The following is a 26321-nucleotide window of genomic DNA, read 5'->3' as shown; positions in this document are numbered from 1 at the left end:
AGGTATCTGTGAACGTGTGCTGAGGTCCCTGTCAAAGGATGGAGACAGAATTTCTCCATGGAATTAATGCAGACCTCAGACTGTCTCTGTGCAGGCAGAAGCTCTCTGGAGCACATGAGAAGACAGGCTCTGTTTGAGCCTGTTAGTAAGCACATAATTGCCATGCATGACTGCATGGGGAAATTTTCAAGTTTATCTCAGTTATCCTGCCATTCCTCCCCTAACTAAACCACTCTACACAGTTTCTGTATGATACCAGAGACATTTACCGCATCATTTGATGTCTTCCTAATGTTAGCAATATCCCATAGACATCCATCCACAGATTTTCTAAATGAAAGCAGTCACACAGAATTTGTCCATGCATTTTAACTCGTCTTAATGGATTAAAAACCCCGGGTGGTCATAGCTCGGATCTCCGTAAGCTCTCGGGGAAGCACAGAGGGTGACACAGACAGGAGCTGGGGCTCCAGCACTGGCAGTGAATCGCCAGGCTGATGTGTGAGGGTGCAAGGACCACAGGGGTGGGGACAGGGACAGGGATGGGCAGGATGGCACAGCCTGGGGCTAGGAGGCAGATGCGGGAAGCTAGAGCAGAGCTGTGAGGGAAGCCAAGGGTGGGAACTGGGATATCAGGAGCATTGCAGGACAAGGCAGAGGCCAGAGGCGGAGGGAAAAGAGGACAGTGCAGTAGGAGCTGCAGGCCAGTGGGTAGAGCTGCCAGGGAGAAAGGAGTAGCAGGCAGCATGGGCCAGCGCAGCTGTGAGGCAGCTGGGCAGGAAGGGCTAGCTGCCCCCCCAGAGCCAAGTCAGCATCCCCACGCTCAGCAGGCAGGCAGCTTGCAGCCACAGACATCTGTCTGAGCTCATTTGAGGGCAGGAGCAGGGCCCCTGTGTATACATCCACTTGAGGACGATGTCTATTAGCATTCACCCAAGCCATTTTAAAACATCCCAGTTACTGAGAGTCTCTCTGATAAGGCAGTGACGAGTCCAGGCGCTGCACCACTACCATCACCGCAGCATAGCAATCAGAAAGTGAGGCTTTCAAAGACCAGAATAAAAACCTAAGTTTAGAAGCTTATAAATTATTAGTATCTTTGACTCAAGGTTGCAAGCTTTGTTCAAGCCTGAAAGATATCAAGCAACTGAGCAACTGCTTGAGAATCACCATTCATTTAAAAAGAAAAAAAAAGCAACTCTCTCGGAGTTTAATCTGCACAGGCTTACTACAGATCACTGAATACCAAAAAGGGATCCGTACCTGCTTTGTAAGTCGTTTAGGTGCAATTTGCCTACATAATGGGTGGCTGATGAGACAGTGATGATCCTAGCGTTGTGACTGTGCGTTCCTGATTGCTTCAGCATATCCAACAGGAGGTTAGTCAACAGGAAGTGTCCCAAGTAGTTCAAGCCGAAGTGCTCCTCAAACCCATCCTCCGTCTTCCTTTCAGGGACCAGCATCACCCCAGCTGGAGGAAAAAGTAGAGGTAAAACTTGTTGATTTATTTCAGAGAAGCAGCAAGCTAGATGGAGCACGATCTCCTGCTGCAGAGTGTAAACACAGCATTTAAAGCAATGAGTGACTGGTGATGGTATGTGAAGTGTAGACACTGATTGATTTCTGACAAGAAAAATGTCAAAACCCCCATTTCAGTTCCTTTATCCTGGTAATATCTAGACTGACTTTTTCCCTCCCTCCCTGCAGGACTGTGAGGGTAAATGAGTTCATTTGTGAAAAGTGTTTTGAAGACATTAAAAGCTAAATTAACCCACTGCTGTCATGCCAGAATGCAATATTGCAGATCCACAAAAATAATTAATCCATCTGCAAGAGGTGGGAGTTTGGTGATCCCAAGAACATTCCCTCCACCAAAGAGCTCAGAGCAGTGGAGACAAGACCAGGCTAAGCAGCAGATCTGCTCTCCCAGACACCTTTCTCCTGAGTCCTGGCTGGAATTTAAAGATCTGGTGAGTCTGCATCTGAAATCTGTAACTTCTATCTCACTGGTGTGGGTGAGAAAAGATGTACTAAAGTTACCCAATATATCTTAATTACTGTGCTTACAAGCAGCTGCATATTGAAATTAGGTTTTCAATGCTTATTTTGGCAATATTTTTGCATAAATATCTACAAACCACAATTTTCAAACACAGCGTCTAAAATAAGTATCCACATCCCTAACATGCAATGTTGATTTCAGCATCTTGCAGAAAATTCTGAGCTCATGCATAAATTATATCATGTACTGAGGCTGTGTGGGGGATAACTATCCTGCTCAATTATAGCATAGATTTGAATACTATAAATTCTTCTTATTTTATTAAAATTTAATTACTGTACAAGTGGACATGACCTCCGTAATTTAAATGCAGATGGACATGGTTTCTGGAAAATACTGTTGTAGGATACTTGTCTTCTCTCTAGAATACATGAATATGATACAGCAGAAAGGCCACCTCTGCTCACAGACGTGAGAGAGTGTCAGCTTAATCCTTGCGCTACTTCACGTGCCAATTACGTAGCCTTTAACATCCCATTTCTTGATTTCAGCCTGGTGATGGTGCTTTAAATGAGCATTTTAAATTGTACATGCTAAGCCTCTACACCACTCCTTCGGGGGTCCTGCCACCCAACAGTTCTGAGTTTGCTGCTGCTTGGACAAAAGGGGAGATATTTTCAGGATCTTTTCAGTATGGCAAACACCCATAGCAATTCACCTACGGCTTCCTACTGCTTAATGGAGCAACTGGAGAAGGAGCATGAGGGGAAGAAACTTGAGAAGACCTTCTGGCTGAGAAATCAAAAGGTTTGGGTGTAACACAGCAACTTAAGACTGGACATAAACGATGCTGACTGATGGTACAACAAAAGAAACACAACACAAATTATGTGATGAGGCTCTACAAAAGCTCTGATTAGCATCTCCCTCTGTCATTATAGCCACTTTCCCAGAACCCTCTGAATGACAGAAAAACCCAGCTGGCAGATGTGGTTTCTCTGCGTGTCAAATCTCAACTTTAACTGTGGGAAGACACAAATTAGAGGGCATCTGGCGAGGTGTCACATTGTATTCTCCTTCTTCAGCAGCACTTAGTCTGATGGATGGGGCAAATGTTCACAGAGTTGAAAACAGAGTTCTATTTCTTTTCTAAACTGCATATAATCACACTTGGAACCATGACTGGGACTCAAAACTGGTGTGAAGGTTTTGGACAGATGCAAACATAAGACAAGCCCCGTTGTGACTTTTTCTTGTTTTCTGGGAAGAAGGAAAAGGTGGGAACGGCAACAAACCCCAAGCTCCCAGACCAAGTCTTGGCTTGCTACAGTACAGGTTTTAACAAAGACAGAACTCAGCATGAGCTATTGGAGGGCAGATGGGAACATTGCTGCATCTCAGAGCACCAGGGCTGATACAAGGAAAAGATCTGCATATATCGGAGGCCCATCCTGCCCTCCAAAGCTCTGACACTTGGAAAAGGCAGAAGGAAACAGTTTGCCAGAGGTCTGTTTGCAGCAACACTGGTAAAATACGAGCCCAAGAAAAGGCAGCCAACATAAAACAGTCTTGGCACAACAAGGCTGCACTGAACCCCAAGTGCTGCTTCTGCATCTGCCGGGGCTGCTCCAGGGCTCACTGTAGGACCCCTCCATGGACAGACACATTTCTGTTGGCTGAGTCAGATAGAGGGATGGAGGACTTGTCCTGAGAGAAGTGTGTTAGACAGCTGCTACAGTCATTCAGCTTTGCATCACGACCAGCAGGCAAACACGGGGAGGCTGTCATTGCTCACATTAGTCCCGAGGATGCCTGTGCCACAGCAACTGCCCCCCTGACCTCCAGAGAGGCACAGGATTTCAAGAACACATAGAGGCTTTGCCCTCCACCCAAATTAGTCTCCACCATCTGTGCTGCGCATCCTGGAAGAAAAAACAGACCTGAGCTCAGGTCAAGAGACAGAAAAAATTTCCACTCATGCAATGCACAACTGTTAAGATACACACTTCCCAAAATTATTTTGCTCATTCTTCAGAAGTGCCCTCTGAGTAGAAATTGTGGTCAAGCGTTTGAGCAGTCACAATCACTTCTGCTTGCATTTGTTGCTACTACAATTCCCTTTTTGTCTTCAATAGCTGGTCGAATAATAACAAGCCAGAACACCTTTGAAAGACTTTTTTTTCCTTTTTTTAAAGGCTCTCATCTTTGAGGTGGTTCATATCAAGGCTGTCAAAAAAATCTTGCCCTGCAGTCTGAGGGCAGTTTCTCTTTTTTGAGGAGAAGCCATTTTAATTCACTTAAAGTGAGCATACAAAGGAATACCCAACAGGCAACTGAACCTGGATGCTTCCCTGACAAAAGGGAAAACCTTGGAAGTGTAGCAGCAAGCTCTCCTTTTTAAATTATTAACTACCTAACATTCAGTAGATACTAAAATTGGCATGCTATTGATTTTCTCTTGTCCAGAAACATCATCAGCTTTACTTAAGGGCCCCAAATGGTGACTCAAAGAATGAAAACTGCTTCTATTTTTAATTCTTTGAATTAATCCAATACTATCTGAAACATTAGCAAACCCCTTATCTCTTCATTGTAAACTAAGAACAATTCTTCTGGTATGGAATCCATACAACTCAGTATCTTTCCGATTTTAATTATCAATAGTCAGCTCATCATTTTTTTGGAGTGCATGTGAAATCTGAAGTGGCAGCACACAAACCATTAATGTCAAACACCTCACTTCTGATACAAGCATCTTATACTGTTTTCCCTCTGATTTAGCTGGATTGTCTCCAGAAGATGGCATGGCATTAGAAAATTAATTAATAAGTCAGCTGAACATGAGCTTTTACTTTGTAATTGATTAGCTGTTACTGAAATATTCCATCAAAAGACTGACAGCATGTGCACAGAAAATTGCCTAAGTGACACATGGATGTATGCTTTTGCAGGAGAATAAAATAGAATAAGGAAAATATATTTCTGCATAACTATGCTGAACAGCTGCTCTTCTTATAGATATAGTAATACAGTCCAGTGTGCTGCAGTTTTGCATTTATTGTAATATGGTCAAATTATATATGTTTTTAATTAGCTTTAATGAATAAAAAAAATTCTATCCTTTTTTACTTCTATGACTAGGAAAAGTTGTATTTTTCACTCAAAGAATGAATATACCTCAAGAGAACTGTCTTTGTAAACAGGTATTTATAACGATTTTCTATTAAAATTTCTAATGAAACTCTTGGTTTCTGATCCATCAATTAATCAAGTCTTGTGTGATTTTAAGAGCAAAATGGATCTGACAGCGCACACAACATAACTAAAAAGTTTATGATAGTTGTAAATATTGCAGGCCAGGCATACCACATTTTTATTGAATTATACAGGAGAATTTTTACTATGCCTGCTCATACTGCAGACAATGGCAAGCATTGCTGTAACTCCCGTACCTCCCACTGCAAAGACATCCTTCATCTCCATTATAAAATATGTTTTAAGGGCTGTAAAAATACAAATATTTCACTCATCTGAATATATTTACAGTGAGCTACTTGGAGGTTTTTAAAGTCAGTTCTCTCAAACTCACTACAAAAGAAAGATTTAAAATCTCTTTTCCACATGCAGAACAAAATGTCTTCCTTCCCAGCCAGGCTCACAGAAGAGGATGTGGAGGCAGATCCCCTTCACACAAGTCCTTTTATCCCCAGACACCCAAAGGCTGGGCAGATAATGCAATAGGTCAGCCACGTAACACCTTCACAGCAGGAGGTGAACATATATAATCACATTCACCCAATTTATGCTATTTACAGGGAAGAGATACATACTGTACCAAAAATATTCCCCAGGGGAAAAATTAACAGAGATAGTACTTCCAGTAAAAGCACAAAGCCTTTCCTCCACACAGGCTTTGTACTGGTTTAGCTGATGCATTTAGCAGCATTTTCCATCCCATGAGTGCAGTCACACAAGGCAACCCATCTCACTTAACTGAATGTCAAAACCACTCTGTTCTGCACACCCATACACCAAAACAACTGTGGGTGTACCTACATATAAAATAGTATAGCCCACTTCTCTCCTGAACAGATGAACCCTGTTCACCTAGCCAGGTTCCCTGGCCAGGCTGCCTATCCCAGATTGCTTGTGCTCCCTTATTCATCTGGGCTATGCGATCCTGGAATACGCCTGCTCTGTGGGTCTCTCCTGGCTAGTGAGCAACGAGAAGGTGCAATGCCTTGTTGGAAGAATTGCCCCCAAAATTGCTTGCTGGAGACACAACTGTACCCACATGAGTGTTTTTTACAGGTACACCTCATCTAGGCTGCAGAGCAGTGAATTTAGAGCACTGCTGCGACACACTGCTTGCTAAGCCACATCCCTAACCCATAGTCCAGTGCTAAAGGTATGTCATATGCCTATTGGTATCCCATAAAAGTGTTCCAAGTCTAGACAGGACCAAACACAAAGCCAGATTAACAGTATATAAAAGCTGAAAAGGTAAAAATCCCAACAGTTTAGAAGAAAACCACAAAAATAGATGAAGCTTGGTACAGCTCTTCAATGGTATGGTCCTACTTCTTGTCTCCTCAGAGAGAGCTCGGACTCTTCCTAATATCTTTTGAGCTCTTAATAAGTATATATGCAATTTTCTAAAGCAAAATGGGAGAAAAATGAAGCAAAGCAAGAATTTTTACCCCAGGGCATAACAATGACATGTAGATGACACACATATTTCACAGCAATGCATTTGACCCTTGAGGAGATGCAAAGACACCTGCTGTCAGCCTGTCTGGCATCAGTGCCGGGACAATGTCCTGTGCATGGACCTTTCCTTGAGGGTATTAGGCTCTGTGAAAACAGGTTTGATAAAGAGAAGGGACCGAGATTGGGTCTGCGGAGGAGATGATTTCAGTTTCCAGAGCATTCAGTCTTTCCTGTCTCATCCCAAGACATCTCCTCCACAGGAATCTGACTGAGCCTCTTCTCCAGCACAGAACAAGTTCCCACTAGCTCTCACCTTCTGCTCCCTTGCAAGAGGCTCTACACTACCCATTGCCTTTTCTGCACAGTGGCTTCCTGACAGCTTCCCCAGCTCCCTGTGCCGGGAAAATGAAAGCCCTGACCAACCAAGGACAGCATTCAGCTTCCCAGCCAAAGCTCTGGGCTGTGCTCCCCTCCTCCCTTACCACCACAATCCAGTGATCTGATGCTGATCTTATCAAGGAACTGCATGTGTTTGGGAAGGAGGGGAGAGGTTCAGCCCCAGACATGCATATCAGCTTCATCTGCCTCTCTGCTTCCCTGCAAACAGTAAGTTCCTTGTCTCTAAGTTTCTTACCCAGCCACTCTAGCACCTTTGTGTCTCAATCACAAGATCACTCTGCACCCTGCAGGAATCTGCCTGTCACATGCCTGGCTCACTCGCCCCTCACTCCTGAGGCTGGTTTCCTTATGGAACCATGATCCCTGGCTCTGAGGCTCCTCCCAGCTTCTCCATCTCTCCTTCAGTTTCAACCAGTTGTGACTAAGTTACAAGTTTCTTTCTACAAGTTATGTGGAAGTCGATGACCAAGCAGAAGAAAAGTTCCAATCACATCCCCACCAGGAGGGGTAATTCTCATCTCTCTTAAACATCAGTAAACTTGCAAGTAAGTGATCAGTCAAAAACTGCCTCACTGCAAAAAAATGTTCAATCAGTGCCCAACAGAGACTCCAGCCCTCAAGATAAGGACTCAATCCTTGAGCATTATGTGGTGTCTAAGCATTTCCAAATTCTGATTGAGACATGTCCTACAGTTCAGACCCACCTAATGCCTCTCTTCATCCTCACTACCCACCCCAGCTCTGCTCCGATACTTACTTTCTTATTAATTTTCTGATATTCTGATATATATGCTACATTCATAGTTTAATTCTGTTTGAAAGACTTTCAATCAGCAAACTCAAATGTTTTGCAATCAAGGTTTCTGCTATCCTAATGGTTCCCAGCTAAGAGTCCTGTTCACCATCCCTCCAGTCAACTCTTCACAGTCTACTTTTCATAGGACAGAAAATTTTCATAGGGATCATGGAGGACTGAAGCCACCAGTCTGGACTGTGGAGAGACTGGAGGAGCCAGTGTCTGATATCACAGACACAGATGCAGTGCCCATCTCCACCCCAGCTCAGAGGTAGCCAAAAGGAGCAGCTGGGACATTGGTGCCCAGTCCCAGTGCTGGTGCATTTGCCTGCACACAGTACCTCCCACCATGACTCCAGCAGAGTGATTCCAGCAGAAAGAACTGCTCAGACTCAATTTGGAACATGCCTGGTATAGGATAATCTTCAGCAGGTAAAGCATAAAAGGTCGTTTACAAACTGCAGTGCTTAACAGGCTTCTGACTTGACCTATCATAGGAATATTCCATGGGTGGCAAAGGTGCAGCCACCACTGACACAAAGGCAGCATCTCGCCTGCATTAATTTCCAAACTGTGATAACACCAGAGCCTTTATGAATGAAATTGCTGTCATTTTTGACATTAACAAAATCCTAAGATATTTGTCTTATCGTTGCCAGAAACATATAAACTGTTTTATCTGGCATTACAAGGAGAAATAAATCAGCCTAAGGCAAATACTTGGCATGGAAGCTCTTAGCCCAAACATTAAAAGTTTGGCTAAGTAGTGAGGAACTGAAAATTAAGTAATATCTATTGGTAGTGCTCCCAGACCCACCTATAATGCCCACAAGGGAGAAGTGGACTGTATTAACTCTGTCAAAAAAGATAAAGCAATGTGTCCTTCCAGCAAAGGCAAGCTCTTAGTTTCTCAGCAGATTAAAGAAAAGAAAAAGAAAAAAAGGAGACAATCCACATTCAACGACTGTGAGAACAACAACCAAATCTTAGTAGGTTCAGAACATCACTGAACAGGCTGTAATACCTCCTTAAGAACAGATCTACTTTCTCATGCTGCTACATGGTGAACACAGAAGGCTCAGGCTAGTTCCTTGGAAAATGTGTCAGTTAAAAAAAGAAAATAAAATCCATAACAGAGGTTTGATTTTACACTAAAATAAATCAGAGCATTCATAATTGGGTCTAGTTAAAAAAAACCCAACCCTTTGTTTCCTAAAAATATTCTCAGCAACTATTTGGTTATTTAAACTGGCACAATGATGAGTTATCCCACTCACAATCCTAAAATAAGACAGTCAGTCACAGCTTTCTAATTCAATAGGATGTTCTCTTAGAAGTAAAATATTTTGTTTTGCAATTTGTATAAAAATATTTTTACCTAAAAGCTATGAAAGGATTAGGTAAAAAAAACATAGCTCACTTCTGCCTTTCAGAAAAGCCAATGGCAAGTGTTCCACACACTTAAGTAGAACCAGTTAGGTTTCCTAATCCATCAATAGCTGCATTTTGTATCTGTCTTCCACTGATAAAACATTCGCATTCAGGACATAAAAGCAAATGGGTCAAGAACCTGCAACTTGTGGAGCCTGAGATATTTCCCTTTTCACGAAGTGTTTGATATCACAGACACAGAAAAAGCTTTGGAAATATTCAGAAAGACAAAGATAGTTTCAAACAAAATTCAGGATTTTCTTGAATGAAATCCTTACTGTTTGAAAGCCAGAAGTAGTCTAAAGTTGCTCTTCTAACTTATGAGTTCTTCTAATAAAAAATAAACCTTTTATAAGAAATCTGATATCTTTATATAGGATTGTAGCGGGTTTCTGTGGCTGGGTTTTGGTAATGAGGGGGGGCTACAGGGGTGGCTTCTGTTAGAAGCTGCCAGCTTCTAGAAGATAGAAGCTTCCCCTGTCCAGTGCAGCCAATGCCAGTCAGCTCCAGGATGGGCTTCCTGCAGCTGGCCAAGGCTGAGCAAATCAGGAGTGATAGTAACACCTCCGTGACAACATATTTAAGAACAGAAAGCCATTGCGCAGAAAGAATTCCAGCCAGGGAAGAGAGGAGTGAGAACATGAGAACAACAAAGTAGACACCAAGGTCAGTGCAGAAGGAGGGGCAGGAGGTGCTCCAGGCGCCGGAGCTGAGGCCCCTGCAGCCCGTGGTGCAGACCATGGTGGAGCAGCTGTGCCCCTGCAGCCCTTGGAGGACCATTGGGGTGTAGAGACCCCCCTGCAGCCCATGGAGGAACCCATGCTGGAGCAGGTGGATGCAAGAAGGAGGCTGCAATTCCGTGGGAGGCCCAAGATGGAGCAGGGTCCTGCTGGAACCTGCAGCCAGTGGAGAGGGAAGCCCACGCTAGAGCAGGTTTTTCTCAGGTAGGACTTGTGGCCCCTGTGGGGGACCCACATTGGTACAGCTCATTCATGAAGGACTGCACCCCATGGAGAAGTGACCCATGGGACAGCAGTTTGGGAAGAACTGTTGCCCAAGGGATGGACTTACACCGGAGAGGTCCATCAAGGACTGTCTCCCATGGGAGGGACCCCATGGGAGCAGGGAAAGGACTCCTCTCTCTGAGCAGCGGCAGAAACAACAACTAACTGTAACCCCCATTCCCCATTTGCCTGTACCGCTGTGGTGGAGGAGGGAGAACATGGAAGAAAGGAGGGGTGGGCAGAAGGTGTTTTTAAGATAATTTTACTTCTCACTCTTTGGCTCTTATCCTGTTAGTAATAAATTTAAGTAATATCCCCACTTCAAGTCTGTTTTGCCCATGAAGGCAATCAGTAACTGATTCTCTCCCAGCTCTTACCTCATGAATCCTCAGGGTTTTTTTTCTCTCCTCTGTCCAGTTGCAAAGGGAGAGTGAGAGAGTGGCTTTAGTGGGTACCTGGCATCCAGCCAGGGTCAACCCACTACAAGGATAGTTATCATTCTGGCAGATAACAATGTTATTCAAATACAGTAAAATCTCTGGCTGATGACTGCTGCTAAAAGTCCAGGCACTAGGTAAATGTTGGCATTGCACAACCCTCAGTTGATCTGAACAAGCCAGATACTGTCAGCAGTATCATGATGCTCTGACACATGTGCCCAGACAAGTTACTTGCAGTACCCAAGGCACCTAATACCTGTGAAGAGCAGTGTGTGATCAGCCAGCATCCCTATCTCTCTTATAAAGATATATCTCTCTTCTGAAAAATCTGAGAAAATGAAGTCATAGACTGAACTTCTTAAAAAATATCACTTCTGAGAGTTTTCTTCTTTTAGAACATGTTAATCTTGCATGTTAGTGTCCTTATGAATCTTCTAGTTTTTCCCATCATCCATGGAAGATCCATTTTAAGCCAATCTTTTCATCAGCTCAAATTACCTTTTCCAGCTTGAACCATCCCCCAAAGGCCCAGCTCTCCCATGATGTCTAGTACTTATCATCCATTATATACAGGTAAAGGGCCACTTGCTCTTCTACTCGTCCTCTCTTTCTCCCTGTCCCTCTATACCTTTTCCACTGCAGCTTTGCTTAAGTGTTGCTTTAATTTGTCTCTGAGAAAGAATAAAGATGAAACATGATGTTGTAAGTAAGACACTGGAAGATGATTAATGAGATACCATATCCTGAGTTCACCACAGCTTTCCTGTGTGGCTGGAGGAGAAGCATTAATTTTGATGAAATCCAAGTTTCAATATAGTCAACTGCAACCCTCCTCGCTAACTTTCCCTCAAGGCCTTCCCCAGTGAATTTTCACATCTCTGAGGTTTCTCTCATCTTCATCGTAACAGTCAGTGCAGGCTACAGCTGCTACAGAGAAGGGAGCTGACTCTTACCTAATCCAGTGGGACAGGACCTTTTCATATATCCAACTGTGATAATTTCAAGCAATTTAACTATTATTAAATCCATCTCATCAATAAGACCTGTGAGTAGGTAAGTCTCTATAAAATTGTTTGAGTCTGATATATGCCCTTATTCCTAGCCCTCAAATCTCACACTTCTGAAGATCTGATCCTGCAAATACTCAAACACAAGAATAGTTTAATATATGATCAACCATGACAGCATCCATGGGACTATTCAGAGGGCTCCCGGCAAAGGATTATGGCTGACCTGCACATGGCTGAACTGTGTGCAGGTAACGCAAAATATATATATATATATTTCACATAGTTATTGAAACAGCTTTTATTGTGCCTTAAGAACTAAAGAGGGAAGCTTATAGAAACTTATTCATTCTATCAAAAGATTGATAATTTCTCAGATGATCCACAAAGTACAAAATATAATTTCTGAAATAGCCAGCAGTTCAGAAATACTGATTTTAAATTGGCTTAGATAGGCTTCAATGTAAAATATTTTAACTGTAATCTGTCTGCAATAGGCTAATAATAGCCTGAAATCTTTAAGTTGGTATTTCATTGTTAATGAGTTAGACTGTGCATGTTTGGTATCCATAGGTATTCTGGTATCACTAAATACGTAGTGATTTTGGTGTTAGCTCTCTTGGTCTTAAGATAATTAAGTATTGTAAACAGTGTATAAGCAAAAACATAAACTATAAGGTGCTGAGAAACATTTCTAGCACACAGAGAAAATTACTGGCTTCAAGTTAGGAAAAAACCTCTCTGGCATGGAACAGTAATTAGTGCTCATGGAATTTTACAAAGTGTTTTACTATCTGTCCCTTTTGCAACCACAAGAGGAGAGCAGACTTTGTAATGCATTTTAACAGCAATGTCATTTTTATGAATGTATTAAATAATTACACTAAGGTACATGCTGTAATTTGCTGAATGCTTTTCAGCTGTAAAAAGACACAGTTCTTTTCAAAAACAGAATTAAAAATTAGCACCCAATTGCTAATTAGTGGACTAGAAGACATATTCTGACCTTCTGTCAGATTAAGCTTTCTGAACTGCTTGTGTTGCATCCAGTTCAGCCATTTAGCTTACTTCTTGTTTTCTACAGAAAATGGATTTGTTTTCTGTGTCATAGTATTTTTCTCTTTTTAGCGCTAGCATGGTATATTAAAAAAAAAAATAAGAAGTTTATGTAATACTCTATTTGCATTTTTAATGTGTTTTGTTTATTTTAAAAACCAAGAGCTGAGCACGCACATTACTGATGCAGAAAGCATAGCAATGGAAAAACAGGCCCTTATTTGTCATCTGAAATAATGTGTGCATTCAACCAAATTTTTCCTTTCAAATTAGAAATTACAAAGTTAAATGTATATGCTAAAATAAGCTATAACAAAAAGAGGAGGTGACTCTAGTGCACTAATTTCCATTAAGTAGAATACCTAAATCTTCTTGAAATTTTTTTGGGACTTGAGTGTTTAGTTTTGGGAGAATACTCTGAAACTCAGAATTTTAGTATGAATTTAATTTCCAACTAGATCCTTGAGTTCGGCAAGGGATGGAGAGCAAGTAATGGAGATACATTCCTTAAAAAAAAAAGGAAAACTGCTGAGTTTCATAACAATCTACGTCAGACATGTAGGATTGATTATTTATACAGTACAGTAATTCACGCCAAATCACTTGTCTTTAATAATATTTCAATGTTAATGTCATAGTTTGCATTACTGTAAAATGTAGGAACTTTCATTAATTCATCTTCAAATGTTTGGCTTTTTGACAGGTTCACACAAACCCACAACAAATATCATACACCTTCACATACATACAGGATATGTATTCATGGAGATAATATGTGGAATGATCACTAACATATTAACATCATTATACCGATCAATATAAAAGATTTAGATTTAAAGGAATTAAATTATTCTAATATATTGTGAAAAAAATGCAATGTAACAGTTCTTAGCTTTTTTACACTAAGTATAATAAATTAGAGTACAGTCCTTAACAGTAAAATGCTTTGTCTCATGAAGACAGAGAGGAAAATTTTTATTAGCTTGACGATGGTCTGATTCAGAAGTAGTGAGATCCACACAAAGTCTGGTTTTCAAAACATAATGGAGACTCTGCATTACCCCAAAAGATTTTAGGTCAGATTCTTAAAAGCATATGGCTGCCTACAAATGCATTGTGTAGCTGTCTGGCCCACAAGCTCTTCCCCATATGCTAAAATTAAAAATAACTCTTCATATCAAGAATGCTAGAGCTTTGAGATCAGTAATAAATAAAAAAGTACAAGGTGACACTAAGAAACCTACTACTCTAAATGTATACACTGAAACATAATAAAATCAACCACGCCATTATGAGATGTCTTGAAAGACATCTGACAGTCATGCAAAATGCATTCCACCAGACAACACAGCTTTCTGACCACGTACACCTTCACTGACAACATACCCAACAACTCATTCCCATGAGATATTTCAATTTTGCAGTGGTGAGGTTTTGAGTGAGTAGTGCTTCCAGCTCTGCTGTCCATGATTGACTGAATCATCCTCCTTAGTGCATTGCATTACAGTAGAAAAAATGATAAAAAAAAAAAGTGAAAGAGGAAGGGAAAGGGAAAAGGAAAACCCAACCAGATAGACCCAATGTCAGCACTTGGTTGTGCTTAACACTGGTGGTTTTTGCATCAGGCCATTTCTCCTCCATTAGGTATGTTCATTTTCCTCTTTTGTACCAAGAAAACATTTGGGCTTTCATTATGAAACTAGTAACAAAATTAAATGCTACAGATTAATTACAAAAGCAAAAAAAAAGGACCATAAAAAAAAAAAAGGACCATAAAAAAAAAAAAGATGCAGGAAAGACCTTTCAGAAGTGGACTGGTGACTTGCCAGGTAATGGTTGGAGACTAACCTAATTATAAGGGATTCTTTACAGCAGCTTTAGGCGTGCTTGCTTCTGTGATTCTGTTAAGGATTCAGCAAACCACAGATTTGGACCATTCATTTCATTGTAGCTTCTAAGAGGATTTTCTCAAACAACAGATTTCTCTTGCCAACTGTATTTGGTAATCAAGAGTAAGTGAAATCAAATGCCCTTCTTGGAAGTCATGAAACACAGAATGAATCAGGCAAATTTTAGTCTCAAACTTCTTTCTTAAAAGAAGCTTTGGGCTTACACTCTTTGGTCTCATGGCACATTAGGCCTATTAGGAGACCTATTTTCATATAACTTTGTTTCCTGAATAAGACATATTAACTTCCATCCACTCCACTTATTAACATCCATTCCACTTCAGCAGCAGCTAGGACAGAGCAAAAGCCTTTCTTCTAGAGGGCTTCCCAGTTGCTTCAGCCTCATCATTTCTCCTCCAAATGACTTCCAAGCCCCTGCTGACAGTTCTGGCTTTGCTCATACTGAAAACTAGTGGAGGTCAGGGGATGCCTGATGGGAACATAGATCTCAAACCCCATTTTTCCAGAAAATGCTGTTTTTTCAAATAGTAAAATTAGTCATGTAAATCTGGAAAGATTTTATAACCAGGCTCAAATATCCACTACCTCTAATTACTGCACAATTAAAATAATAATAGTGGGCTTTTTTGACTAATCAAATAAAAATGAACACTTAGTTGACCATTTCATGAATGTTTCATATCAATCAGCAAATAAAAAACACTTGAATTTTTATTGCAATATTTACTTGTGTTACAAAGAGTTCTTTAAGGCACCAACGAATGTAACAAACCCATTCATTTACAGTATGTTTGTTCTCTGGGATGTCTTAATAAAATATATGCAAATGATTGGGAAAACAAGAACAGCAGCATGTAACAGCAGAAAAATTCTAAAAGAACCCTAAATTTTTGCTGGCGGGTTTTTGCCCTAGTCAAATAGACAGGTGAAAATTCCCTTTTAGGAAAGTGCATGCAGAGCATGCATGGTTTCTGGAGGAAAATTATTGTATGGGCTGGTTTCCAAAAATATTGGGGCTATAAAACAAAATTAGATGGCAAGTATGTGAGTAATAAAAGTTAAAATCCCTAAGAGTAATGAGATTCATTTGATAATTGTATGAATGCAAGATAAATATTGTCCTTTTAATTTGTCCTCTGACCACTGAGGATACAGCTTTACGGACAACTTTCCAGTAGCACTTTGATCTATGCAGTGACTTCTCTGAGATTGCTGGATAATTTACTAGGTTATATTTCAGATGCATTAAAACCCCAACCCAGCTCATCAGACAGCCACAGTAAACAAGTGTTCATACAGAAAAAATATAAGGGGAGAGAAAGTAAATAAAGGTGAGAGAATCACAGAATATGCCAAGTTGGAAGGGACCCACAAGGATAATTGAGCCCAACTCCTGGCCCTGCACAGGAACATCCCCAAGAATCACACCACATGCCTGAGAGCATTGTCCAAATGCTTCTTGAACTCTGTCAGGTTTAGTGCTATGACCACTTCCTTGAGGATTCTGTTCCAGAACCCAACCACCCTCTGGGTGAAGAACCTCTTTCTAATATCCAACATAAACCTCCTTCGACACAACTTCAGGCCATTCCCTCAGGTCCTGTCACCATAAAGATCAGTGCCTGCAGCTCTTCTTCCCCTCACAATGAAGTTGTAGACTGCAGTTCAGTCTCCTTCAGGCTGAACAGACCAAGTGCCCTCAGCTGCTCCTCGTACAGCTTCCTCTCAAGGCCCTTCACCATCTTTGTTGCCCTCCTTTGGACATTCCCCAGTAGCTTAATATCTTTCTTACATTGTGGTGTCCAAAACTGCCACAATATTGAAGGTGAGGCCACCCCAGTGCAGAGCAGAGCGGGACAATCCCCTCCCTCGACTGGCTGGTGATGCTTTGCCTGATGCCCCCCAGGAAATAGTTGGCCCTCCTGGCTGCCAGGGCACTGCTGACTCATATTCAACTTGCCATCGACCAGGACCCCCAGATTCCTTTCCACAGCACTGCTTTCCAGCATCTCATTCCTCAGTTTGTACGTACATCCAGGGTTGCCCCATCCCAGGTACAGAACTGGGCACTTTTCCTTGTTGAACTTCATATGGTTGGTTTTTGCCCAGTCCTCCAATTGGCATAAAGTACAGCTTCCCCTTCCTTTTTCACTTTTATTCCAGATTCTCAGATTCTTGTGTAGTTGCATGATTTTTACTGCTAGAGAGCTAAAAAAGCACAGCAAAGGAACCAGATTTGCAATAACATCATGAGTAGCTGTGACACTGAAGTGTTCAGTCTGCTCATTTGACTCTCTCTGCAAAAAATGCAATTTAACTCCTAAGAAGACATCCCTGCTACTGCAACCTTATTGTAACCTGCTGCATGTTTCAGATAACCTATCTGAAATGTGAAGTGATAGATGACAGCTCCATTTATCACATCTTCCCCTGCAGATATGTGAATAAAAAAACAGAACTCACCATTATTCACCAGGACATGGAGTGGACAATTCTTTGCTCTAAACCGCTGCACAAATTGCCGTATAGACTTCATGGAAGCCAAATCACAGTATAAAAACTCCACTGGGAGAGAAGAGGAGATGAACAAAAACAGAGTTAAGTCAGTTACAATGATATAAAAACACACTTATATACATCAACAAGGACTCCTGTGATAATGTCACCAGTATAGTAAAGGTTTTAAAAATAAACCAGGCTTTTCAAAATCATGGGTGAAGCTGGTCTCAGAAGGTTTCTTCTTTCTCCATTCTCCGCTCATTTCTATCTTTAAACTATTGATTCTTCACAGAGCAAATACGGGGAATGTTGAATTCAGGAGGTGAAGAAGGGTGTCAAATGGAGCAAATATGTCCCAGTCCTACAGTTTTTCCTACTGCTACCATTTAGGGAGAGGGGCTACACCTCTGCAGCACTGAGATGATCACGACATGGCAGCTGGAAATTAAATAGGGAGAGAAGGCACGTCAGACACCACAGAGTTTCCTTGTGTTTCTGATACCAATATGCTGCCCTTTGTTTTTTCACAGATTATCTTCTGAGTATATATGGTAGAAATAGTTTAAAAACAAAAGTTTATTAGGCTCGTAGGAAAGATGAGCAACAGGGTGCCCATATGGTGAATCAACTGATCACTGATAGCAAACAAGGATTACAAGTATTGCTCCTGTGGGCATCCAGGGACACTTGGTGTCCGGGTCACCGGGGAGCAACAGCCAGTCACGTAAATGCTATTTAAGCATGAGCAAGAGTTGTGCTGACCCTTGGCTCCAGCAATGGCAGTGTGATTTAAGAGGAACATACCTCACATGGATACCGTGGGCAGCACCCTGCTTATGCCGCCGGTGTTGGTCAAGGGGAAGGGTGGCAGGGGCAGGGTGCTGGCAATCTGACTACACCAACAATCTTGCTCAAGAGGCAGGGTGTCAGTGTCTCAAAATATGTTTGATACCAATATGTTTTTATTTCCAAGAAAACATGTCTCTAACAAGCATCCTTTTGTCCAAAGCATTTGTCAATCATTGACCTTCACTCATCATCATCATCATGGCTAGGCTTCGCGAACGAAGATTTGGGAAGGGCTCTACCCATTTTTCATGCAAGCGTGTTGGTGGCTAAAAAGGCCAATACGAGAAAGGCAAGTCCGGTTGCAAAAGACACAGCAGAAAGACTCCTTAGATGGTATATTCTGCAAGGCTCGATTCTTTCTGCGTTGTCTTTTCTCCTCAAGAGTGATCCTGCGTGCCTTCTCAAAAGCATCAGCAGCGTTATAAATGGTCTGTCTCCAGGCCTCCCGATTAGAGGCCAGAGTGGACCAGTTATGGTGATCAATATGCCCGAGGCTGAGTTGTTGCTTCAGGGAGTCCTTGTATCTTTTCTTCGGAGCTCCTCTCTTGCGGCAGCCGGAGGCAAGTTCACCATAAAGCAGGATCTTAGGGAGGCGGTGGTCCTTCATCCTGGAGACGTGCCCTGCCCATCGCAGCTGTGTTCTCAGTAACATGGCCTCAATACTTGTGATTGCTGCCTGTTCAAGAACAGATGTATTGGTCACATAATCTGACCAGCGGATGTTCAGGATTGTACGGAGGCAGCGTTGATGGAAGCGTTCTAGGAGACGCAGGTGGTGGCGGTAGATGACCCATGATTCGGAACCATATAAAAGAGTAGACAGCACTATGGCTCTGTAAACACTGATCTTGGTACTTTTCTTCAAGTGTTTATTACGCCATACTCTTTTATGGAGTTTTCCAAAGGCACTATATGCCTTCGCTAACCTATTATCTATCTCCCCGTCGATCTTACCATCTGAGGAGATGAGGCTGCCTAAGTAGTTAAACTGTTGGACTGATTTGAGTTCTGACTGGCCGATGGTGATGTGGGGACGGTGGGGGACTTCCTGAGGTGCAGGCTGATGGAGAACTTCTGTCTTCTTTAAGCTGACTTCCAGCCCAAAGAGCTCAGCAGCCTCTGCAAAGCAGGATGTTAAACGCTGCAGAGCTGCTTCTGTGTGGGCAACAAGGCCTAGAATGCTATAAAATTAATTGAATAAAATAAAAAATATTGCTTAAATCCCCCAGTAACTTTAAACCCATGAGGTCTGAAAATTGTCCTCCTGTTGCAGTTGGGCAGCTTTCAACCTCAGACTCTCACAGCACTATCTCATCAGTTGCCTTGCCTTACATGACCATCCATGACCAGAGTTTTGAAGTGAAAACAAGCAGCGCCCCCCCCCCCCAACAGCAGTAGCTATCACTACACAAACAATCCAAATTCTTTAGAAACTCTGCAAAGGGGGAAAAGGAAGAAAATTATGACCTTGTTCAATTATTTTAGCCTTTAAGAAAGTACATATTGCATGACTGACTTTTGATTTGTTTCAGCATCAGCTATGTTTGAAGCAAGAAAATGTGAGCCTCTAGTGCAGACATTCATCTCTCCAATGATTTGCTATGTGTCACTGTGGGAACGTAAGTCAGCTAGTTGTTGTCAGCTCCACCCTGGCCAGACCAAGTATGTTAGGACTCTGAGGTGGACTTGCTTGAACTTCTTCCAGAAAGTGAATTTTCTAAGGAAGACCAAAACTTGAGAAAGTCAGACAGTACTGAGTGATCTGCAGTGACTAAGTCCAACAGAGAGAAAGGCAAAGGCTTGTACAAAGCATAATACCCTTGGCTCACTGTGTCCTTGCAGGGTGAGCTCTTACTGTCCTGTTTGATTTCAACAAACTCCCAGATTTCCCAAGCTGTGGAAAACTCTGCACAGATGCCCAGTCTCCAGGATGGTTTTGGCAACCACATCAAAGGTCTGGGGTTCCAGAGCCTCACTGTGTTTTCCCTGCTCCCCTCTGCCCTCCCTTTGCTACACCGAGGCTGCTGCCCTGTGCTCCACAGGAAGGAACGGCCACCCCCTTCCTACAGCATGGCTTCCCCCACCTCTTCTTATGAAAGAATCAGCCTTTAAAAGAAGAGGAAATTAAAGATATATAGTTCTTCAAAAACGTTAAAGAATGCCTTTCTGATACGAAGATCAAACTGTTGGATAAATTGGCTCCAGTAAGAGACTTTTTCTCTTGCTCTTTTCCCTGGTTCATCAGGGATGTTGCCCAAACTGTTTCATCCTGTCCCTACCAAGGCTCTGAGCTATAATGCCTCTTTATAGCATGTCAAAACAATAAGAAATTAGGAAGGCCTGCAGGCACAACAGTAAGATAAATGAAAAAAGACAATCACAACTGTTATTTAATTCCTTTACAGAATAGTTCCTTCAGATCCCTAACCTTATATATTTTGAACCTAGACAGTATGAGTCTTCTGAAACTATCTTAGTGAATGTATATAAATTACTCAGTGGCCTTTTCCATTAAAAACCAACCAAACAACAACACTTAGATTCCAGTTATAAGATAATGTAAATACATTTTTTCAAAGTGGCTGTAAAGTCATACCATTCCAACAACACTGATCCATGAATAGAAATGGACAATTTATTGAGCTCTCTGCAGACCTTTAGGAGGGCTGCAATTTTGTTTAATTTCACTGATGCCCTGCACCTGGAGATGGTAAGGAAATGCAAAAGTTATGAATTCCTGTAAAAGAAGATAGTTGCTCAGGCTATTCCTTTTGTGACCTGGCAGCTGTATAAAACCACTGTAATTGCTCAGATACACAAAACCCGGTCCTGCTAACTTGTTAGTAACTAGTGCAACAACGAACGGAGTGAAGACCTAGGTGAAGCTTTATGCTTTACTTCTCAAGGCAGCTCACCAAGGAAAGAGATTAGGAAAAGCATGATCAGCTTCTTATGAGATAGTCATTCACACTGCCAACGGAGGAGTCACTTTTAATACAAAAATATTCATTTTGGTACAGGAGGCATTAGACTTTCATTAGCTGCAGTATTTTGTGTCGTGGTGCAGGGTTCAAACACTTCTTCATCACCTATATGGACTCCGACAACATTATTGACTCCCCTGGATTTTACGAATGCCACTATGTATGCAAGAAAAACAGGCTTCTGGGAACATTCACTAAGCTAAACTTTAATCCCTCCCCTTACCTGACCTTGAAATTGTCCTTTTCTGCATTGCCAACAACAGTGGTGGTTAGATAACCTGTGTGCAAAGGTGAGTGCTTTTCAGTCTGACCAGTGCAGTCCCATCCTTCCTGGAAATTAACCTTTTGCTAAGCTATCTGATCTCCCCTCCCTTAATTTTGCAGTTTTGCAGAGCAAATGCTGTCCTTCATTATGATTGTACAATGCCCAGACTAATGGCATACTAGGCCAAGGCTATCATTACTAAACTTATTTATTTGCTTATATGGGAAGTGTGTCATCATATTCAGTATTGGTAAAGCACTTGCCATCAAAAGATCAGAACATGCTTTGGAAAGGAAAACAAACAAGCAAGTCAACCCCCAAACTTTTCTTTTTGCTCACAGGGCAGAAACACTAATGGCCAGAGCCCTTGTTGGTGCTCATTCACGCATGGAGGCTCTCTGCCAGGGAGGCGGATTTACTGGTGCGAGCACTGCGGCAACTGAGGTGTTGATCCACCAGAGAAAAAGTGCCAAAATGTGTCTCCACATTGTGTGCTGACTCAGAGGCAGGGCTTTGAATGGAAAATAAGGTTCTTCTTTGTCCATGGTGCAAATATTTGTTTGTTGGTTTGTTTGTTTGTTTTTAATCAATGTACTGAAGAATTACAAAGTGAGAAGCTAAGGACGATGAAAAGTTTCCAGAAAAGTTTGAAGCATGCACAAATATACTAAGCATACCAAATTTTTAGATGTCTTAATTAATTAAGACGAATGTTTCATAATGTGAGCAAATGACCAAACCTGATTGTGAACTAGCAATATGATTTGAATTACTTTATGGAAACAATAATAGCGAAAGGTTTTCCATATAGGATAGCTATGAGCAAAAAGAAGATGTGCAATAACAGCAGGAAAACTGAACAACTCCAAAATTCTTATCTTTTACCACAATAGTGGTTATTCTGCTTTAGAGTTTAATAATATAATAAGTTTTTAAAGCTAAGTTGCTCCTTTCATTTTCTGCATGTTATTTAGCACAAAAATGAGGAGTAGAAGCTACATACAAAATAAGCTACATACAGAATATCTGCAGCTAATGCTACTGAAATACTCAAATTTCTAACTCTATCCATTTTATCTCTCCTTCTCCTATACTACTTGCTTTCAGCTACTTGTATAGTGACAGACATGGCCATATTTCTTTCTTCTACTGGAAGTGTTCCGTGTTCTTATTTAAATAATCTTTCCAATGAAAGTGAGTACCTCCATAATTGCCAGACACATGCTAAAATTCTCACTCTTAAAAATATTTTTCTGTTCTTTTATTGTAATCTGATGACTCAGTTGTCAAAAAGTTATTAACTAATGAAATACAGAAGGAGCACAATTTCCCAAAAGACGGTTAGAGTTATTTATGCCATTAACCACATATGAATAGATATGTATATCATGGTTATAACATGTAGTTGCGTGGTGCAGCACCTTTTCAGCGACAGCAAAATGTTTTTGTGGCTGCACCTCAAGAGGCCCATACAAATCCCACAAAGCCACGCTGGCTGACTGCATGTGACACCACTGAGCGCCTGTACTCTGCAGTGCTTGTTTCTGCACTGAACACCCTCCACTTGCTTGGTCACGGTAAATAAAATTAGAGAACGTGAAGCACTGGCATCTGTTAGCTCTTGGAGAGCTTTCTGACCCCATGAACCCCACAAAAGATGGGAGAAGGCCCAGTGTTACGAGAGCCTGACACAGCCCCTGAGTGCTCACACTCCCCTGAGCTTCCCCTTGGGGTCAAAATCTCCATTTCTGTCTGCCTGCTTTCTTTTTAGCATCCAGAGTTCTCTGCTTTCTATGCCTGCACAGTTGACTCTGGCTGCATATTTCTTGTGTCTGTATAACAGGGCATAAAAAGCATGAAATAGGAATTTCAGTCTACTACAGAAGGAAAATTCAGAAGCAAAAATAATGGACAGATATTGCAGTTAATGATCAGGGACTGCAACTTCTAAGATATTCACTGATCATCTGAACACAGGAAAATGCAATGTTCTGGCTTCCACAAAGACTACAGCACTTAGGCATGATTTAGATCAGATTAAGATAAGGCCACCTACCAATTAGACTTTTTATGCATTCAACTCTAACTCATCTTATTGAAATTCTTACGGACAGCTAGAGCTCTGCTTCAGCAGAAATCATAAGTCAAAGTCAACTTGCTTTTAATACTTATGCCAAAGCAGTTTTCTATCATGCTTCCACTGCCTTTGTGTTAAAAACACAAGCAGGGGATCCATTCTAGGGAAAGCCGCAAGTCTGCCCAGCAGTGCAGGGAGATGAGAACTTGTTCATGATGGAGAGAGACAACAGAAAGGATTGCTTTGCCTGTTTCTGCTTGCCACTCATCTATCCAGTGTCTGAAGGCACCAGCAGGAAGAGTTGCTTCTCCAGCAAGGGACAGCAAAAGTTCATGGACAAGATAATAAAGAATGGTGCTCAGTAGTCATGTATTCATGCTCAAAAACTCCACAGTGGGTACTGAGGAATTGGCCTTTTATTTGCTATTCTGCCTCACAGAATTATACTTTGGCATCTGCATAGCAGCAAGGAGAAATGCTGTCCTGGTCATAAAGAACTGAGAATGCTTTTGAGCACCAGGATAGTGTAATAGAGATGTTTGTCAGAAAGGGCTCTTAATGAGTCAGATACCCACCATCTGGCAGATGCTGCACTGCAGAGCTATGTGAAGATGAAGTAGAGCAAACCTCAGGAAAAAAGGAGCATGAATTGGGAGGAAGAGAAGACATAAAGTAGTACTGACTGGAGCCTCCTTCCTTTTGTCACTGCACTATCCTTGCTGACACTACTTAACAGTGGCTTTGGCTGGTTCAGTCTAGCAGGAAAAGGGTATCTCTCTTTTCCTGTAGTCCTTTCTCCCCAGCGTAAGGTGTCGCAGAATCAACTCATCTTTCTCAGCAAGGTCTGCTCATCTGCTTACATATCTTCCAACCAAAAGAAAACTTGTCCTCAATCAAAACAGGGCTGCCAAGGGAGGGGAATGAACTTCTGGGCAGATGAAGTCAAAACTGTGGCTACTCTATGACAATGCTGTGAATGGAAAATGCAAAAGCAGTTCTAGGCTGCTAACACAAACCTGTGGTTTATCATTCTGTCAGCTGCGTATGTGCAGAAGCACACAGGCCTCTGTCTACAAAACAGAACTCCCATTAACAGAATTTTCCTGCATTGTCTTGGACTCACACAAGGTCTGTGATACAAGTTCTGCTCAGATGTGCATGGTGACAGAACACTGCATGCTATTCAGGACTATAAAATTCTTACTTTAAAAGGGCTTCTAGGTAAACAAAACCAAACAAAATCCTTGAGGTAAACAAGGCATGTACCAACCAACTGCATATTGAGCACAATGAGAGATGGTCATCATAAATGCAACAAGCACAGTGTCTTCTATTTATGCTGGACTCCTGCCTTTATGCACTTAATGACCTCTCTGGCTTCTACACCACAAGCACTTTAGAATCTCACCCATTCTTCATTAGCAGCCAAGATTCAGAAGAATTAAATATTAAATTGATTAACATACAGAAAATCCTGGAATGTGCCATCTACTTATGACACTAGCCAACCCTTAATTCTAGTCGTGGTTATGATGACAATTTGCATAACTTTGGCTCCTAATCCTTCAAATTGTTATAAGTATGTGACTGTGGGTGATAATGTTGGGCATTTTATAATTTCTCCCCAGTATTATTCTCTGTCCTTTATTAGCCTAAATAATATTGTGGGCCTTTTTCAGACCATTGATCTTTCATAGACTATTAACAGAAACAATAAAGAATGGCTAACTCTAGCACAGATTTACTATTCAAGCTAATGCCTGTGATATCCCGTTGAAGAAGACCAATGGAAGACATCCATCTGGCAAAGTGTGTGAGTGCAGATCAAAATAGTGAGCACATTTAAAGATATACCATTTGGGTATTTTTTTATATTAAAAGATACTCTCACAACTTAAGGTAGCCTAGTTTGTCTACAGCCTTCCAGCAGGCAAGCAAGAGCACCTAAATTCAGCTGCTCCTTCTCTGAGTCATCCATTCTGGTGCCACTAACTTTAAAGGCAGTATAAAGAGATGAATGTCCTGTGCTTAATGTCAGCCTTTGTAAACAGCCTCTGTGTGTCATCCTCCAGCCCATTCAGGGGAACAAGAGCTCTGCATCAGTGTTTACAACATGAAGAGAAATCACCCTGGGCAAATATTAGAAATTCATACTTTCTTTTTGCTTCCTCATAAAGGGGTTTGAACATTGTCTACTCAAAGAGCAAAAACAAAAAAAAAGGCAATTTGTGGTGCCATTTCTTAACCATATAGCTTTACCCTATTTTACTAAGAGAAACAGGGGAAAAAAGTCTTCAGCTTTCTGAGAGATTTTTTCTTTCTCAGAGGTGGAAGATTAAAATGAAAAAATAAATTTGCTTTCAGAAACTGAACAGTCTGGCTTAGCTACTTTCAGCTTCCACAAGAGAAGTGTGTGGCTTAGTACAGCGATCCTTTAACTTGTTATATTCAACAAATACTCCAGCAGCTCTTGTGAACTGCTTAATCAAAATGGGCAAAATTTAAGGGAAAGAACAGCATTCCAGTTACACCACTATCAGCAGTTCCCATTAATGCCAAAATATCAGCTCATCATTGGAGAGATCCCTGAATGACTTCACAGAGCTTCTTGCCAGAGGACTGGGACTTAACAGCAATACAAAATGAAGGTAGTCCATCTAAAGCAACACAAATGCCCATGTGTGACTGCAAATTGCAACACCAGGTGGGTTGTTATTTAAATATGCTGCCATTTTAGCACAATTCATACAGACATAGCATGCTTGTATGTCTGTATGTCTTTTCCAAACATGCAAGCAGTATAATATTTGACACTTTCAGTTCAGGAGGGAAAGGGCTTGAAAAGAAATAAGCTGTCATCAGCTTGTCAGAAGAGTAACCTTGGGAGGTGGT

General features: G+C 41.5%; 1 protein-coding gene across 3 annotated transcripts in view; it reads right to left on the bottom strand.

The window, feature by feature from the left end:
- DHRSX (dehydrogenase/reductase X-linked) overlaps positions 1–26321 on the bottom strand; it is a 208749-nt gene that overhangs the window by 45065 nt on the left and 137363 nt on the right. For all 3 annotated transcript variants that reach the window (XM_027674782.1, XM_027674781.1, XM_027674779.1), the window contains 2 exons: positions 17219–17320; positions 1264–1471 (listed from right to left, as the gene is read on the bottom strand). In XM_027674782.1, coding sequence (XP_027530583.1) covers positions 1264–1471; positions 17219–17320 — 310 coding nt within the window. The remainder of the gene's footprint in view (positions 1–1263; positions 1472–17218; positions 17321–26321) is intronic.

The sequence above is a fragment of the Neopelma chrysocephalum genome, unplaced genomic scaffold (assembly GCF_003984885.1).
Source record: "Neopelma chrysocephalum unplaced genomic scaffold, ASM398488v2 Primary Assembly neopelma1_25, whole genome shotgun sequence".
NCBI lineage: Eukaryota > Metazoa > Chordata > Aves > Passeriformes > Pipridae > Neopelma > Neopelma chrysocephalum.
The sequence above is the reverse complement of the archived record's forward strand: the minus strand, read 5'-3'. Positions and strand labels throughout refer to the sequence as shown.